General features: G+C 37.0%; 2 protein-coding genes across 12 annotated transcripts in view; one reads left to right on the top strand and one right to left on the bottom strand.

Annotated features, from left to right (window-relative positions):
- ralgapa1 (Ral GTPase activating protein catalytic subunit alpha 1) overlaps positions 1 to 11,469 on the top strand; it is a 202,987-nt gene extending 191,518 nt beyond the window's left edge. For 5 of the 11 annotated variants that reach the window (XM_073039975.1, XM_073039978.1, XM_073039974.1 and 2 more), the window contains 2 exons: positions 8,763 to 8,877; positions 10,065 to 11,469. In XM_073039975.1, the coding sequence (XP_072896076.1) occupies positions 8,763 to 8,877; positions 10,065 to 10,155 (206 nt within the window). In that variant the 3' untranslated portion in view covers positions 10,156 to 11,469. The remainder of the gene's footprint in view (positions 1 to 8,762; positions 8,878 to 10,064) is intronic. The other 6 variants (XM_073039977.1, XM_073039984.1, XM_073039982.1 and 3 more) reach the window with 3 other exon arrangements.
- Positions 5,478 to 18,344, bottom strand: insm2 (insulinoma-associated 2). Its single transcript, XM_073039985.1, has 2 exons — positions 16,814 to 18,344; positions 5,478 to 5,711 (listed from the first exon to the last, which is right to left on the bottom strand). The coding sequence occupies exons 1-2, from the start codon at positions 18,206 to 18,208 to the stop codon at positions 5,706 to 5,708; spliced, it is 1,401 nt and encodes a 466-aa protein (XP_072896086.1). The 5' UTR covers positions 18,209 to 18,344; the 3' UTR covers positions 5,478 to 5,705.
- Positions 18,345 to 18,760: the final 416 nt, after the last annotated feature.

Raw genomic sequence — 18,760 nt, 5'->3', positions numbered from 1 at the left:
AATCAGTCTGCTTGTGTACTTTTCCAACAATAGTAGAAATCACTCACTTAATATATTGGCAACATTTTGATCACATTTTGGATTGTGCATGTAATGCATCAACTTTTTATCAACAAATTCTGATGCATTATACTCAAAGCTATACTCTGTGGTGACTATAGGCCCTTAGTACTGAATTTTGTTTCCCCAATGGATTCCAGCTTGTTCTGTTTTGCAGTAACTTCTGGCTCTCTCATCTTTTCCTTTTAAACCCTCCCCCCCCCCACCACCACCACCAGTCCTAAACCTCTCCCACCTATCACCTCCTAGCTCTCACATCTTTCCCTTTTAACACCCCCTTCCCCACCCAACTACTTTTCCCTTCACCTATCACCTGCCATCTTGTGCTCCCCCCCCCCCCCACTGTTTTATTCTGGCTTTTGCCCCATTCCTTTCCAGCCCCAATGAAGAGTTTTGGCTTAAAATGTCAACTGTTCATTTCCCTCCATGGATGCTGCCTGACCTGAGTTCCTCAGTGGTTTGTGTATGCTGCTAAGGAAGTAATAATGAGAGCTTAGACAAGACCAACATGTCCATTCATCTTAATGAAAAGCAATGGCTGCAAGGAATTAAGTCATGGTAAATTTATATTAAGATTTTTAATAATATTTGATATTTTTGACATCCACAAAGTTGATTGCATAATTTCCCCATCTCTATAAGTTTTAAGAATTTCATTTATTCTGGGCATCCCCTCCTCTCCAGGGTCAAGGAAACCATATACAATACTGTGCAAACGTCTCGGGCACCCTAGCTATATATATGTGCCTAAGACATCATCTCCACCCCCCTATAATATCTGTATCTCGCATTTTTGAGGTGAGGTAAGCTAATCTAGGTCTGTTAACTTCAGGGTGGCAAAGTGAAAGGAAGCTTGAATCAAAATTTCCCTTAATATTAATTTTGGGGGATCTGAGCGTTGTTGCTAAGGACATTTATTGCTCTTGAAGTTAGTGTTGAACTACCATCTTGACCCTTTGTGTTGAAGATAGTCCCAGAGTACAATGGGGTAAGGAGTTCCAGGATTTAGATGCGTTGACAGGGAAGGTGCAGCAATATATCTCCAAATCAAGATGGTGTAAAACTTGGAGGGAATTTGCAGTTGATGGTGTTCACATATATGTTGCCTTTGTGCTTGGGGGTTGACGTGCAATTAAATTAGTGATTCTGAGATACATCCTGTGGATGCACTGGGACACATCATTAGTGATGTAACCTGGGGTCGTCGGATGTTTCGGGTCTTTCAACATCATACACTCTTGCCCAGGCGACCCAGCAGCATTGGCTCACAGATCACCCCTCCTGATCCATAGCCATCTGGAGGCTCTCTCAGCGGTCTCTGGTATTCAGCTCTTTGTTCTATTTTTGAACAAATGCTGTGATGAGATCTGATGTGAAATGATCATAGTGAAACCCAAACTTAGCAATATTAGTGAGCCAGTCAGTAATGAATGTGCCACTTTATAGCAATTTCAGTGGTGCGATTCTGATGGTTGAGGGTGGACTGATTGGATAGCGGTTATCTGGTTTGCATTTCTCCTTTTCATGATGGGCTCTTTTAGAGTGAACGCTGTTTGTAGTGGAATAGTTTAGCTAGAGAGACAGCTAGTTTAGGAGCACAGGTTTCAGTACTGCAGCTGGAATGTTGTCTGGTCTCATAGCCTTTGCTCTATCCAGTACTCTTAGCTTTTTCTTGAAAATCTCAGGAGGAAGCTAAGGAAGATCTTCTATTGGCATTTCTTGCTGAATATGATGGCTTGTGTTGTACTCCACTATCATTGTTGGGAATATTACTTGATTTTAGTGTTTCGGGTCATAGACCTTTTGAGAACATTTTGGCTTAAAGTCGCAAATAAAGCTGGAGGATGGATATGACTAAGAGAATATCTTTGATAGGGTGAGTGTTCATCCCCACACTGAGGACCCTGAAAAGCGTACTTTTACCTGAGTACGTTGCAGTCTTTGGGACCCAGTATTGAATTTAGCAGCCTTAGATAATTTGTTCTCCCTTTTTGTACCTAACAGTTCAGTCTGAAATAGGTCATTCCTTTGTGATATTGGTACAGTTTTTCTCAATGCTTTGACTTCCATTTCCTGGTCTCAGTCTGCCCACTTTGCATGATGGAGCTCTCCTTGGTGCACAAACAAGGCATTATACGACCATAAGACCCAGGAGCAGAATTAGGCCATTCAGCCCATCAAGTCTGCTCTGCCATTCCATCATGGCTGATTATCCGTTGCAACCCCATTCTCCTGCTTTCTCCCCATGACCTTTAATGCCCTGTCTAATTAAGATCCTATCAGCCTCAGCTTTAGGTATAGACAATGACTTGGCCTCCATAGCCATCGGTGGCAATGATATCTGCAGATTCACTACCGACGTCCCTCTATTCTGAGGCTGTGCCCTCTGGTACTAGGTACCAACAAGAAGAAAATACAGGAGCCTGAAGACACACATTCCAATGTTTTAGGAGCAGCTTCCCCACCACCATCATTCTGAACGCATATACACCACCTCACTATTTTTTTGCTTTTTTTCCTCTACTTATGCAATTTAATTTGTGTGTGTGTATATTTATATATAAATATGTAGTGCTATAGTGTTATATTGTTTTTATTCTGTATTGCAATGTACTGCTGCTGCAAAACAACATATTTCATGATGTATGCCAGTGATAGTAATTCTGATTCTGAGTCTTCAGAAGGTCTGGAATCAATATTACCAACAGGATGTCCTACAGAGAGGCCCTACAGGTTCTGCTCTATTTCTGAGTTAAAACATATAAACAGAGAATTCAGCCACATTTTTGTGATGTATAATTCTCAGTACAGCTCTGTTGGGTGTTACTTGATTAATCTTAGCAAGTTGAAGGCATTTGTGAGAAGTAAGTAGTTGTGCATGAAAGAGTCAGCATTACTGCCATACTGTAGTAGTGCAGTTGGGGGATGTCATAAAGGACAAAGATATTATTGTGAATAGGATATGTGTTTCTTCTTGGACCTGCTAGAACAAAGATTACAGACATACTTAGAACTTGGGTTGGGAGAGCAGTCAGCAAAGGAATTGGACTTTGATATGACGTACTTGGTAAGGAAAAAATATTCTTGGTCTTACAGTGCTAAGATAAATAAAGCTCTTCCTTATTATTGACAGATATCAGATAAGCAGTCATGTACCATGCACATTTAGTTAATTCCTTGCTATCTTCAGTAACAGAATTAGTCCAAGGATAGCGATTTTTAATTTTTTTTTATTATTTATTGAGATACATTCCAGAGTAGGTCCTCCTGGCCCTTCAAGCTGTACCATCCAGCAACCCCCAATTTAATCCTAATCACAGGACAAATTACAATGAACAACTAACCTATTAACAAGCACATCTTTGAACTGTAGGAGGAAACCCATGTGATCATGGGGAGAACGTACAAACTTCTTGCAGACAGCGGTGGGAATTCTTTATTAATTTTTGCAGTACTATAAAAATGCAACTTGCTCTCCATTGAGGTCCTGGATGATTGAAGAAGAAAGAAGATGATAAAAATAGATTCGTGTTCTTTGAATTTGCTAACTTCTACCCAATTACTTTGGCATTAAAATATTCAGATCTTATTGTGATATAGAGTACTATACAGAAGTCTTAGGCTCAGGTAAAAAAATCTATAAAGCAAAGATGCTTTCAAAAATAATGAAATGAAACATTTCTAAATATCAAAAAAACTATAAAGAGCAGGTAAACAGTAAAAAAAAAAGTCAAATTTGGTGTGATCCACCTTTGCCTTTAAAACTGCTTCATTTATCTCAGGTACACTGTCATGCAATTTTATAAGAAAATCAGTTGTTGTTGTTCCAAGCACCTTGGAGAACCGGCCACTGTTCTACATACTCTAGCTGTCTCATTTGCTTCTGTCTCTCCATGTAATCCCAGACAGCCTCAATGATGTTGAGATCAGGGCACTGTGGCGGCCATACCATCTGTTGCAGAACTCCTTGTTCTTTTTTTTTTGCTGAAGATAGTTCTTTATGACCTTGGCTGTGTGCTTGGCATCATTATCCTGCTGCAGAATGAAGTTGGGGCCAATGAGACACCTCCTTGATGGTATTTGGTGATGGATGAGAATTTGCTTGTACTTCTCAGCACTAAGCATTCTATTAACTCTGACTAGATCACCAAATCCATTTGCAGAAATGTAGCCCCAAACCTGCAGGGAACCTCTGCTGTGCTTCACTGTTGTCTGCAGACACTCGCCCATGTAGCACTCTCCAGTTCTTCTACGGACAAACTGCGTCATGTTTGAGCCAAAGACTTGATCCGTCAGTCTGGAGCACCCCAGTCCTTGCATTTTTTTTTGTGTACAGGTGAGTCTCTCGCCATTGTTTCCACTTCAGTTTCTGGTCCTCAGCCTTGCTTGCCCATTTCTTTGTATTTCTTCAGAAGAGCTTGGACAGCACATCTTGAAGCTCCTGTCTGCCACAAAATTTCTGCTGGGAAGAGACCTTGCTGATGCAGGATGACCATCTTGTGTCTTACTGTGCTCACTCTTGCCATGGTGTAAGAATTGATTATTTGAAGTTTAAACTGTCACATCTGCCACACCTTCATCTTTTAGTTTGGTTGTCCTTCACCCAGTTTGATTCCTTCTACACCCATTTCTGTTTAAGTTAATTTGTTTAGTTCATTCAACTCCTTAGTTATGTCATTAATCTGTTCATTATTTTTGTTTCATCAAGTACTGGGCTATATACCTACAAAGTAATCATTTTTTAATTTTGAAAATGAATATTAATATGTAACTTTAATTAATGAAATACCACAATTTCTCTAACACTTAATTTTTAGAAAGTGAATGTTTGGCAATCTAAAATATTCTATTTTCTACTGGCACTAATGCAGAATGCAAAAAATAAACATCATAAACAAAATTTATATTAAAAAATCTAGGATGCTTTAAGACTTTTGTGCAGTTCTGTATGCTCATGTAACTTTTAGTCTTTAACGCTTTACATTGTTTGAACATTAATGAGTGCAGAATGATAATTATATTATCGTTTAGATGGACCTGAAGTGAGGAATGTTGTAGGAATTAGACTGGTGTTATGGACATCATTTATCCCCTAATCTGAAAATAAAATGAGCCTAAACATATTATACTTATTATCAATGGTTCCCCAAGGAACCATTTTCCGTGCAGAATGGCTTGCACCTGATTACAGTGTTTGTATATTGCAATCCAGAAGTTAGAAGAGAGTCTGTACTCTAGGCAAGGTTCATCTTGCCCTGGGCTGAAAGGCCAAATACACTTAATATTTGCCCCCTCAGATTTGATGCAGTGACAGCTAGCATAGATATATCCTTTCATGGAGTTGTTGACCTTGTTAAAGAGGTAAGTACAGGAAGTGGCATGCTTATTTTTCTTCACTTTAATCCTTTTTTCTTATTTCTAGTAATTTAAAGCATTTTAGTGCCACTACCTCCATTACCTACTCTCACTAATCTTAAAAACTAAAAGGCTGTGACATCCAAGGGAATGTGGCAAGTTGAATCCAGAATTGACAGAGCAGCAGGAAGCAATGGTACTGTTTAGGAATTTTAATGGTCAGAAGTTCCCAGAAATTTTTGATCATGAGAAAAGAAGTCGTTGGCTGCTGGAAACTATCACTTGATCTGTCAGTGCTGAAAGAAAATGACAAATATTGTTCAATTCAACTGTGAGGAAATGCATTTGAGAAGAATAACTGAAGCAAGGAATACACAATAAATAGTCGCTAAACAAAGTAATGTTGGAGACAATGTTCACAGATGCCAATGCATTGGATGGGTAATGGAAATTTACCCTTACAGGATTCACAAATTATTACCCACAAATACAAGTTCTGTGAGAGCAAAATTTATTCTGTATCTTAAATTGGGGGGTGGGGTGGATTGGAAGCATAATAAACAAATTAGTTAATTTTCAATAGATTTTTTTTAATCCAGAGGGCATGCCTTTGTATTACAGAAAATTGTGACATGGGCTGTTTTCTAGAAACGCAACTGCCTTGTACCACATGAGTTGCCTGTGATAACAGAACAATTGGACCAAGTGATTAAGCAAACAGGCATAATTACTTGTGCTGTGGTCTCAGAAGACAAAGTATTTCTAGAAACCATGACAAAAAAGAAACAGAGGTAGACTATTTGCCCTCTCAAACCTGCTTTGCCTTTTAATAATATTAAGGCTGATCCAAGTTTCCTCAAGTCCATTTTCCAGGCCTCTGCCATAATTCTTGATGCCCATTGTTTCAGCTTTGGATGTATTCCCTAATTCAGATTTGTGGGGCAAGAATTCCAAAAACATTTAACACTTTGGAAGAAGAAACATCCTCCTCTTTCTTAAATATGTGTTCCTTGTTCTAAGATTACACTCTCTGGTCCATGAGATGAACATCTGATCTGTAAGACTTCCCCTGAATCTTGTATGTTTCTCTTATTCTTCTAAACTCCAGAGAGTACAACCCAAGATCATTCTGGTGAACCTTCTCTGAAATGCCTCCAATAAAATACATATTTGTCCTTAAGTAAAAAATCTGAGTGGTTAACAGTATTCTAATCTGGTCAGTTGCATAGGACTCCTGCCCCTTTGACCTCCAAATCCTTTTATGTTGTATCTTCCTGGATGGACCTCAAGTGCATCTGTTTCTTTCTCTAAATCATTCATATAGTAAATGGCTGTGGTCCCTCACTGATGTCCATTGGTTATTGGTTACCAATCTGAAAATGATCCTCATTTTCCTGTCAATTGCTTCCTATTAGCCAATCATCTATGCATAATATATTATTTTAAATACCATGAGTTTTAATTTGCAAAATAGTTTTTCATGTGGCACCTTATCAGATACTTTTTGTAAATTCCAATGTATCACATTTACTGATTCCCTTTTATCTACTTTGACTGATATCCTTGCTCAAAGACTTCTAATAAATTTATCAGACATGCTCACCTTAATAATCTGACATTTTTCCAAAACTGGCATTATACTAACTGGACCAGAGTTAACTGCTTTTTGCCTCCCACTCTTTTTAAATATGGCAACACAACAACAGTCTTCCAATCCTCCAGTTCTTCCCACCTATGCATTCACTGTCTCTGAAACCACTTTTTTTTAGGATGCAAGCCATAAAGCCTTCAGCCCTTTAATTTTCCTAATGCTAATTCTTTAGTGACAGTGAGAGTATTAATTTCTCCCCGATATTTAGTATTTAAAGGATGCTCATAGCATATTTGACTGTAAAAACTGTTGCAAAATATCAGTAGTTCCTAAATGGTTTCTTCCCTGCCTCCCAGCTTCATCTCTAAGGAGTTAATGCTCACTTTGACCTTCCTAAGTATTTTTATTGGCAGTTTTTATATTTCTTGCTAGTTTGCGATCAGTGTACTTTCTTCTTGGTTATAAACCTATATATTATATAAAGCAGTAACATGCACAGTTTTAATCAGTGCTTTACAGAAATAATGTGTTAAGACTGAAGATAAAGCAGAAAAAATAGATAAAAATTGCACAAGGAGTGGAGATTTTGAATGAGATGTGAGATCTGTGAAACTATGAATGACCGAAGCAGGATAAACAAGGCATATCTATTTCTCTTGGCAGAGAGATCAGTAACTGGGAAATGGGGTATGATAAAAGGATTGGAGGGATATTGAGGTAGATAAATGCTCACCTAGAAATTGTTGGAGCTTTATAACATTGCTTTAAAGGACAATGGGCGAGAAATCTACATTATATTTAACACAGGCTCTTTGAGCATTAAGGTACAGTATTCTTTGGGGCTAGTAAACGAAATCTGGGAATTGATTTTTTTCTGAAATGCTTTCTTTCTTTCATGTGACATTGAAAACTATCAGCCAAATTGCTACCAGCTCTGCTGCAATGTTTGTCATTCTGTGGTTCCTCCCTTTCTGTCTCTTTGTCTTTGCCTCCCCAGCATTTTCATATGCAGTATTTGACAGAAAAGTTCAGTAACCAAGGATTTTAGTATAAAATATAGTTGCATTTTTGATTTAGTAGACATTGACAAACTAAGTCAGAGTCCATGGAGATCCCATCCATCCATCCATTATCTTTGTATTCAAATTGAAAGTGCAGCATTATAATGAGGGAATTCTGGACAGGTGAGGAGTTAATGTCTTTTTATATTTCTGTCTTTGCTCCCTTAGTTATACAGTACTTAATTGTTGTATGCTACATGTAGTGCCAAATGCTTTATTATGTGCTTGCTCCAGTATTATTTCCCTTTAAATGCAGAGATCCCTAGCTTCAATTTAATATTTTAGTAATACTTTGGATTGTCAACAGTGAACCAGCAGACTCTACTACAATCATAACATTTCATCATTCTAGTCTGAATCTTCCATTTAAAGGCATCCTGTGCTTATAAGACCTAACTGCATTTCTGTTGGATACTTCTTATAGGTTTTCTGTATGAAATGTTCAGTATTTGAAATGAGTATGGTTCTCTAAATACCCTTATTTCCCACAGTGCATAGCAGTTTAAAGGTGTTCAGATACAAACTTGTCAGGTGTGGCATCAGGAATTCTGCTCATTATCTCTGTTCTGTGCTTTAATTATTAATACCCTTCAACTTTAGTATTTGTGTCACTTCTCACACCTGTTCTCTTTTTTCCCCCTTTCTCCTGTTCCTGTCCTATTCAATTTTTTTGCTTCATTTTCTTCATTTTAAAGAAAGAAATGCTGTGATATTTCTTCTTCTTCCTAAACCTCCACTAGAAAACATTGGGCTCATCAAGGTAAAGGGCAAAGGCTTGAAACGGAAGGTCATTCACGCTAGCTATGAATGGTATGCTGTGTAAAATTTAAAAACAAATTCCTTCAACCTGTCATTTTTGTTTACTTGATTAACATTTTGTAATTGAAAGAAATGTATTGTTAATACTTTAATGAAAAAGAAACTTCATTATATTTATATAATTTCAAATGTTTAGTAAAATTACATTTCCAGTCCAAATAATGCTTTAATTTGGACTGCAGAGGACCATAAAATATTTTCCTTGCTAATGTGTTTTTGAAATCAAACTTTTAATTTGATTAAAAATGGGTGGAAATTAAATTGTGTAGCTAAGGTGTCTGCTTTCTATTTGAGACCTGTTTCAGATGTATCCTTGGTAAAGAAGTGTTGTATTACCTAAATTGAATATTCCTTCAAATCTAGTTGACTTAGCAAATATGGGATTGTTGTTATTATATTTTTGAGATGATCTCTCATCAGTCCAAATTAATTTGGCCTCTTAGTTTATGCTTTATTGTAATTCAGTTGTGCTGCAGATATAATCAAGCTTCCATTTTTGCCTCCGTCATGTTATAAACTTTAGTGCTTAGTTCAGTGTCAATGTGCTAGACTGGCAGTTCTACTTTAATGTATTTAATGTTTGTACTTAATTTTAAGTTGGAATTTGTGGTATGTTTTTTCAACATTCTTTTAAACATATATTTTACTTTATCTTCCACCCACAGTGGGGAGATAATTCTATTCAAGTTTAATCTCAATGAAGTAAGGACCAAGTTGCCTCATTTTTAATCATTAATGAATTCTGCTGACTACAGAGCCCTGCAGAAACAAATAAAACTTCTTATTTATCCATTTGTATTTTCACTAAACCAGGACTGGTCCATTTGACACTGCATAGCCACTGCCTAACATGGAATGAATTCTTTATGCTTGCACTTTTCTGGGTGTGGGCTGAAAGCTACTCGATTCTTTGCCTACTATAATACATGTTTACTACTTTTCTTCTAAGCATGCATCACCTTGTTACTTTAACAATACGATTTAAAGTATATATGAGCTACTTAGTTTAATTTTCCAAAATCTTCTGTCCTTTTCGCAGTATAACAATATCTTGTAAAATTCTAAGCATTTTTCGTCTCCAATGGATTATATTAAAAGTCTTATTTAATGTATTTACAAAAAGAAGCCATGTTGCTATCTTGCATACAAATATTAGTTTCTTTTCCACTGTTTTGCAGGCTCATGCCCAGAGAATCAACAGGCCGAAAGTCCTGCAGCACAGGGGGTGGACGGGATCGACTTAGCCTCTCCAATGTCACCTCGTGCTAGCAAGAGTCGTATGTCTATGAAATTGCGGCGTTCTTCTGGTTCAGCTAATAAATCCTAATGACCACATTATAACAAATAATTACACCCTAATTCCTCAGAACTAGCCTTGCAAATGTGTGTGTTCTTTTTCTATTATGTTGCTGCTTAAACCAAATGTTTTGCTCTCTTGCTAATTATTAGATATCTATTTGCCACTCCATATTCATTTGAAACCTGTTCCTTGTAAACTATTTTTTTATTAAGAACACTGGAGTTCTATTTTTAGCTTACAAAATATATATTTTAGCAATCTATGCTTTGTTGTACAGTGCAGCTGCCCTACGTCCACTTGATTACTTACCTGTATATTTACTGCACTTTCAATGAAAAGCATTTTCTTGTCCCATTGTATTTGGCTAGTTAAACTGAATGCCCCATTAGTTATTTGGGATTGTCTTTTTGAAATTATGATAAACTTACTTTTATGTACATTATCTACTTTGTAAATAGTTTTGATTTTTCAGTAGAAACGTTTTAGATTTCTTGTGCACAATTCAGGAATGTAAAGTAAGTTTTCAGTTTGTACGTAAATGTAAAGTTATGTTTAAGAATATATTCACCAAATCAATCTTATGGCACAGAACATGTACAGAATATTTTCATTTTAAATTATAAGATATGAACTTCCCAAGGAATGTAAATGGTCTCTCAGCATTTCAACTATAAAAATTACCTTATGAGGAAAATTAATCTCTTATGCTGAAATGTATAGACTTGCTTTTATTTGAAGCACTGACATATAATATATATAAATCGAGCTAAAACACTGAGAATGCAGCTGAATTACACTATTTACCTTGTGCATGGCTTCCTCCAAGAAACTATAGAAAGTGATACCAGATTAGAGCCAAGGTGAAAGTTATTATTCAAACATTGAAAATTCTGAAAGTATTTAGATGTGCTCTTATGGGTTTGCACTCTATTTTCAATTTTCTGTGATCTGTGCACTAAGGGGAAAAGGGACAATTGATAGAGTCTATATAATCAATTGAACTTGAATTGAGTCAACTTTAAATTGCTGAGGTGCACCTTAATGCACATTCCAGCTGTTTTGATGTATTTTCCTATAAGGAACCATTATTCATATTTTGTAAGTAAATTGGAATGTTACTACTAACAGTATGTAGCATGATGTCAGTACTAACTGCATGTGTAAATAAGTCATAAGGTAAAAGATATATTATGTAATGTCAATCATGTAGTTGTCTATAAGATTTGTAATGGCTGAAGAAAGATGTGCTGTTGAATATTGCAATAAAAATATTCTTACCATGCCTTTTGAAGAAATCTTGTTACCAAAATTTTAGAAGTATATTTAATTTGGAATATATTATAAATGTTCTCCGATATTTAAAAACAAAATCCATTTTTAAAAATATCTGAAGTTTTGTAATTCACTATTTTGCCATATTTGTTCCATACATCTTATTTCAAAATTATTGAAATATCAGTGCTATTCAAAAATATTGAATTGATGCCCCAGCCTTTAATACAGAGGTTTTGTACTTTTTAAAATGTAGCCACTGTGTGTTTCAGCACCTAAGTGACCAGCTTGATTACCCAGTGTAATGCTGTCCCCTTAATTGCTTTATATTAATTGTTGATGTAAAAGATCATGGGCCAGATAATCTACTATTCAACACTTTTAAAATTATCTTTCATAATTTCATGGGGCATGTTTCAAAAACTTCAGCTGTCAAATAGAAATTCTTAGCACAATCTACAATAGTAACTTCTTTAACTTTTTTTTCATATGAGCATTTGTTTCTGCAGTTAATCCATTCTTCTGATGCTTTTCATTTTAAAAAAGCCAACTAGATCTTTATGTATCTTAATACATAAATTCCAATAATACATTTATTCCAAGCCAGTAAAATTATAAAAACTTAAATCAGTAGAGCTCTCCTGCATGAAATATAGTAACTGAATAATGATCCATGTCAGATTTGTGACTGATATCATTGGAGTTTTTCATTTTATTATACAGAAAGCATTCTGTAAAAATTGCCTTTATCTATTTCCCAGACAAAGAAAATTAAGTGATTTATAAATCTCTGATCAGACTAGAAGGCATAACCTTAAGGCATTTCCTTTTAAAAAATAACCTTTACAGCTGGAAATCTTAGAAGCCTTGAAAAAACTATAAAAATTTGTTGCAATTGTTTTCAGTAATTTAAGTTACCTTTAGAAATTAGCTAACTTTTTCTTCCTCAGAATTACACTGACCTGTCTTTATGTGTAGTAATAAATCTAAATGTGATTATGACAAATTAACCTCCTCTTCAATTGCAAGCCATTAAGATTAATTCCATTTTTCAGTATTTGGTACTAACAGCATTCATTTTAAGCAATTGTTTATTAAAATAGCTTTAAAATAACATGAAGTGTTTTAGGAAAATACATAGAGTAAAAACTATTTGTGTTTAAATCATTGACTAAGTGCACACAGTCTACAGGTGTAGAAATACTGTATATTTGAAACAACTGGTACTTCACTGTTCAGCACAAAACAAATAGGCAATCATTTATATAATATAATACTGTAAGGGACAAATGCTTTATAAATGTACATCATAAATATGAAAATGATTTAAGTACAGGTATTTTTAATGATTTTTAGAATTTGCAGTTCTTAATTATACTTAATGACATAACACCACATTTTGAATTTAAGTACAGTATGGATGTTGAAAGAGGATTTGGTGCTTTTCTGGCATACATGACGAATAAATTCTTCTCAAGCTTCTGGCTGGGTACAGATTGATTTTAACTGACGTTTCAATGACAAGTTCTGCCATCTTTGTCAGTATGGATGTTTACAAAAATCTCGTCAATGAAAGCAGTAAGTAAAATAAAATATTTATATACATTCTACAGGAGAGTAATATTTTGTTTCTTCATGGGATGTGGAACTGGCTAGAAGTGGCAGTTTTAAATGCCCATCTCCAAATTGCCTTTGAATTGAGGAGACATTTAAGAGTCAACCGTATTGGAAAGTTTGGAGTCACATATAGACAAAGTGAGGAAAGATGTCAGATGTTTTTTCCCTGAAGGATATTGGTGAACTAGGGAGATTTTTATCTTCTGGTGGTAGTTCCACAGTTTCCATTATTGAGATGGACTTTTAAAATATAAATCGCAGATTTATTTAATTGTTTTAACTTGTAGCCTCCAGCTATTCTGAAATAAAAGGCCCAGAGCTCTGGTTGTTAGTGAATGACTAACCACCACACTTCTGTATTTCTTGAAAGCTAGAGGGATATCTTGCTTATTAATAACAGCTCAAGATTTGTGTTTTATAGTTTTTTTGTTTTATGTGATCTATTTTGGAAGATAATCTAATCTTGGTCTTAAGGTTCTAAATCCTCTTTCCCTCTAGCTGAAATCAGAGGTCTGCATAACTGGACTTTATAAAAGTTGGTTTGGTCAAATTGCAAAACTATAATTTGTAGTTGCTTTACACACAATGTGCAAAATTAATACTAAATTTTAGGTGAGCAGATATTTGTCAGTTTTCACATGCAAATGATACTTCATTGCTGAAAAAATGTAAAGTTTAAATTTAATTGTTAATGTGGTAATAGGCTATCATTAATATACTAGTAGATCTAAATGAAAGTATTTTCTAAGTTGATAAAAGTATTCAAAATAATTTTACAAAACAAGAACATGAAAATATACAGCTAAATTAAAAATATATATTTGATTCCTATTTTTTATTTCAATAGCAAAATAAATTAACTAGATGTAATATTTTCTCATGGGACAGACTAAAGCAAATCATTTGGAAGATAAATGTTTATCCAATCAATGAAAAGTCATTAATATAAATATGAATAAAGTACAAATAATATAAAACTGATTTGTACATCCCAAATTTGTAAATGTTAAATAATGCAAATATTTGAGTTTATTAGCATAATATTGTTAACCTGAAGAAGGTATTAGCGTTATGTGTTGTGTGCCTATCTGATTAGAGGTTCAGAGTCTATATTGGGGTTGGGTGCTTAAAATTTAAATTGCATTATTTATTAAGAGTGAGGATAAACTATAAAAAATCAATAGTGATGCCAGATTTAACTGGATAATCGAGGGAAAACAGTGAAGTACTGTACTGTCAAGTTATATGGAGTACAGACCAAATGGAATGGAAGATTGAATAATAAATAGGACTTCTGGGAAAGCAATATCTGGAACCAAGTTAAATATCCCAAAGCAGCAAGAAATAATAAATCTGGTTCATTAAATAAATATGGAACACACTTGTGCAATAGTTGTGGAGATGAGCTGATAATTTCACACTAAAATCATGTTTCTGTCTACTCTAGTATACTAGCACTTTCTAAACCAACGGTTTGAAACTTAGAATCTCTGTAAAGTCATGGTTCAACATATACCTAATAACTGCACACTTAACTGAACCCTTCCTGGTCTAGTGCTAAATGAGAACAATTCAGCTGAAGACAGCATCAAAAGGTGAAAGGACCATCTTGAACCAAAAGTGCCAAAGGGATGATTATCAGAGTCCTCGCTATCACATAAACCAGCCTTAAGCTAACTTTATTCTCTCTGTAATGATATCAAGATACAGCTTAATGCACTACAGTAAACACTATGTCTGCAATTTGAAGGTGTTTCTAGAACTTGTACTGTATTAGCAGACAGTATTTACCAAGTTAGCTATAGTACAGTTGACTATGCAATAAAGGTAGAAAATAACCCAGCATTCAAAAGGCAATGATAAATGCAATCTGGTTAATTGTATCTTACTCTTATTAATCAGCAAAGATATACAAGAGGTTATTAACTGTTGGTTTTTCTTTGCCAATAGCATACGTTCTGTTATTTAGTTTGGACTCTGCAAAGACTACTCAGCATCATACCTCATTGGACCATGCACGGAGAAAATAAATGAGATGAGTGGGACGTCAAGGCAACATCTAGACAAGTGAAAAGTCAAAGATCCCTACGAAAATTGCAACCAATGGAAATTGATGAGAAACTCCCCTTTGCCCAGAATCAAGACTGATACAGTGGCTAAAATTGCAGAAGGCCGATCACTTCAATGCAGAATATTGCTGCAGGAATTCCTTGGGGCAGAAGCCTCATCCATCTTCTGTCACCTCATCATCCATCATTCTAGCATCATAAAGTAATGTGTGGTGGTATTCACGGATTAGCTGAAGCTATCAATTCTAATTTTGATTTTTTGGACAATGAAACAGCTGATGCCACCACATAGCAGGACCTGAACATGTTAATACTTGGGTTGGTGCTACACAACTATGGCTAGACAAAGATGATCACAAAGATAGAATTCAACCAATTCCATTTAACTATCACCTATATTGTTATTATCAATTGCACTATCATTAATATTCTGCGGGTTGTAATGATGAGATTTTTAACTGAATCAGCATTAAGTATAGTGACTGTATGATCAGATTGGATGTTGAATACAATGTGAGGCGTTTCACAGGATCGGTGCACCATGGCCATGTTATTTGTCATTAAGAAGGTACACTGCGGCAACCGAACAACGCCAATTTTGCAGCACTTCCATTACGAAAAAATGTCTACCATTAAGACCAGAAAATGTCAGTAAAAACCTGGAGGCAGACCAAATTCCCTTCAAAAGGTACAGACGATCCTGACTTAGACCTATATGGCTATTCTACATCATTTCTAGATTGAAATCCTCAAACAGCCTAATATAAATTTTAAAGGTGTTTTCACTACAAGGACTTAAGCGTTTAGGAAGGCTGTTCGCCCCATTTGGAGATAGGCAATGAGGGCGGGCCTGTGGATGAATGAAAAAAGACTGAATAAAGGCGATATGAAGTGGACTCCTTTGGTATCTAACAATAGGTCAAGAATTTTGCAGTTATTTAAACTCGGATAACGTTCCTCCAAGAATTGTAGAAGAGTACAAAATCTGTTCTTTCTCTGACGTCAGTGAATATTATAAAGAGTCTATAAAACAACCAATTAAAAGCAAATTACAATTATCAGTTGGGATTACAAGGCCTGATTTGTTCTTTAAAATCGTAACGCAACTCTAAAGTTGTATGTCGTCGCAACGCTCCGAAATGGGCTAGAATCTAAACAAATATCATGATATAAAATGTTTATCATAAAATGGAACAACATAATAATCGATTATGTTGAATTCAAATTCTAATTAAGACTAGACCATTCTTTTGCAATATAGTTATCTGAAATATATTTTATCTCTGGCCCTCATCACCCATTGGTATTAGTTGTGTAATTAGTACATTCCTCCAGTCAACTCTAACGTAAAAGCAACATTAAGTTTATCAATTTTGATATTTGATGTTCAGTCCTAATAGTTAAATGTTACAGTGCGTATTCAGAAAATTAGAAATGTTACTTAAACAGCACTGAAGCATTGTCCATTGACGAGCAGCGAACTGTCTGAGGTGTATTAAGTTAAACAGTCCTGCTATAATATCAAATCGCTGTTTAGACTATATTTTCTCGGTGAGTATGAATCGTTCTGAAGAGAATTTTTCACCACGGATTCCTTTACAAGCCATAGGAGAGCCCAGCTACGGTAACACTAACACCCCACCGAAGCCGGCAGAGGCAGAAGCAGCACCTGTCTATTCTCTGACGGGTGGCACTTGTTGATGTGCCTCGTGAGTCCGGGCGAGCTGAAGAAAGTCGATGAGCAGAGTTTGCAGCAGAAGGGCAGGGCTCCCAGGTCGCTCTTGTCAGCGTGCTCATTGGCAGCGGCACATTTGTCACCACAGTCTGGCCCGAAAAGCGCCGGTCCTGCGCCGCTGACCGCACGCCAGAGGAGGTGCTTATCATGGCTCTCGGCCGTCTGCACGTCCGACCCGCACAGCTGACAAGGGAAAGACATCTGGGCCACCCGAAGGTGGCTGTGGACGCTCGACCCAGCCGCCTCGTGGGCGCTTAGGTGCTTTCTCAGGTAAGCCTGTCGACGGAATCTTTTGCCGCAGTAGTGACATTGGAAGCGGCCGTCCATCCGCTGGGCTGCACCAGCTCTCGAGCAGCCTGGCTCCTTGGCGCTGTCCATGGTGCCGGAGCTGCTGTTGTCCTCCCCCGAGTTCTCCTTGCTGCCTGGCACCAAGCAGTTCTGGTTGTCCCTCTGGGGATTTGGATCAGTCCGAGGTTTGTGCCAGCGCCGGTGAGAGGCCAGGTTAGCTGGACAGCTGAAGACTTTATCACAATCGTGGCAGCGGTACTCCACGCGAACGATCCTAGAGCACTTGTGCTGAGCAAGAGAGAACGGGTCCGAATATTGTTCTTTGCACAACTGACAGATGAATTCTCCAAGGGGTTTATTCATCAGTGCCGATGACGGCTTGCACTCCGTAGGATCAACCTTAATTCGTAGACCCAAGACGGGGGAAGTGCTCACCTCGTCCTCGAAGTTCAGTTTCCTAATTATTTTGGACTTCTTCGGGGCGCTCTTCTGCTTGCGGTGGCCGGGATCAGGCATGCATCTCTTGCTTCCGTGGAAAGGTGAGTACAGGCGAGTAATGACTCCACACTTCGCAGTCATCGGGGAGAAAGAGGGTTGAACCAAGAGCCTCTCTATTGGGTTTAACGAGGCCGCAGCAACGAAATGCTCATCTGAAGTAGACTGGCTTAGACAAGTATCAAAGAAATCGGTCTCGAGTTCCTTGTCAATAGGTTTGATGGGTGTGTAAGAGACATTAGCCCAACCAGAGATACTATACTCTGAGAAAGTGTCTTTAGTGTAGAATGTACCTGAAGCACCGTCCTCCTCTAGTTCGTCCTTTCTATGGGTTGTGTCCACGATTTCATCCTGTGTAAATCCATCCTTAAGCTGTCCTGGACTATTTTTCTGAGGACATGGCTGTGAAATGCTCCGTGGGTATACGGCTGCTCGCGCATTCCCGCTCAAAAGAGGAATTTCCAGTGGCTGTCTTTCCTCACTCCGAATCCTATATGATACCGGAGACGATTTAATGTTCCTCTTCACTAGAAATCCCCTAGGCATCTTCAATCTCGCGGGAATATTCTTGCAAAGGCGAATCAATCCGTACCTTACAAGAGTAAGGAAGGGAGTACACGGATTTCACTCGATGACTCAGGTATTTTGCCGGATATCTGGACTGAAAGTCCGTTCAAATGAGTCGGGGAATTGTAGCGCTGATTCACGACATGACTGTCTTGCTTTTATGATGGAGAAGCCTTTTGTTTAGAATGGTGGTGGTCCAATCAGAAGGCGTGGGTGATAAAGGAGGAGGAGAGAAGGGACAATAGGATGACCGTGGTTTGTGTATTGTGATAGTAAGATAACCGGTCTGTCATCAAAAAGATCACATGGTGGGAAAAGAAAGCGAAAAGGAAAATCTTTCTTCTCCAGACGAAGAGACGCATACTTTTTCACACGTGTAACTTGTTGATGACTCAGTTATTGTCCGCCTCCCTAATGATTATAAATGCATGAAATTGTAGCAGCCAACCACCAAACACCCATTCCCTACTATAGTTCTACACCAGCAGTTTATCTGATTTAAACTTTTTCCTGACTTTCTTCACTAAGCCT

Source organism: Hemitrygon akajei, chromosome 3 (genome assembly GCF_048418815.1).
Source record: "Hemitrygon akajei chromosome 3, sHemAka1.3, whole genome shotgun sequence".
NCBI classification, from domain to species: Eukaryota; Metazoa; Chordata; class Chondrichthyes; order Myliobatiformes; family Dasyatidae; genus Hemitrygon; species Hemitrygon akajei.
The sequence above is the reverse complement of the archived record's forward strand: the minus strand, read 5'-3'. Positions and strand labels throughout refer to the sequence as shown.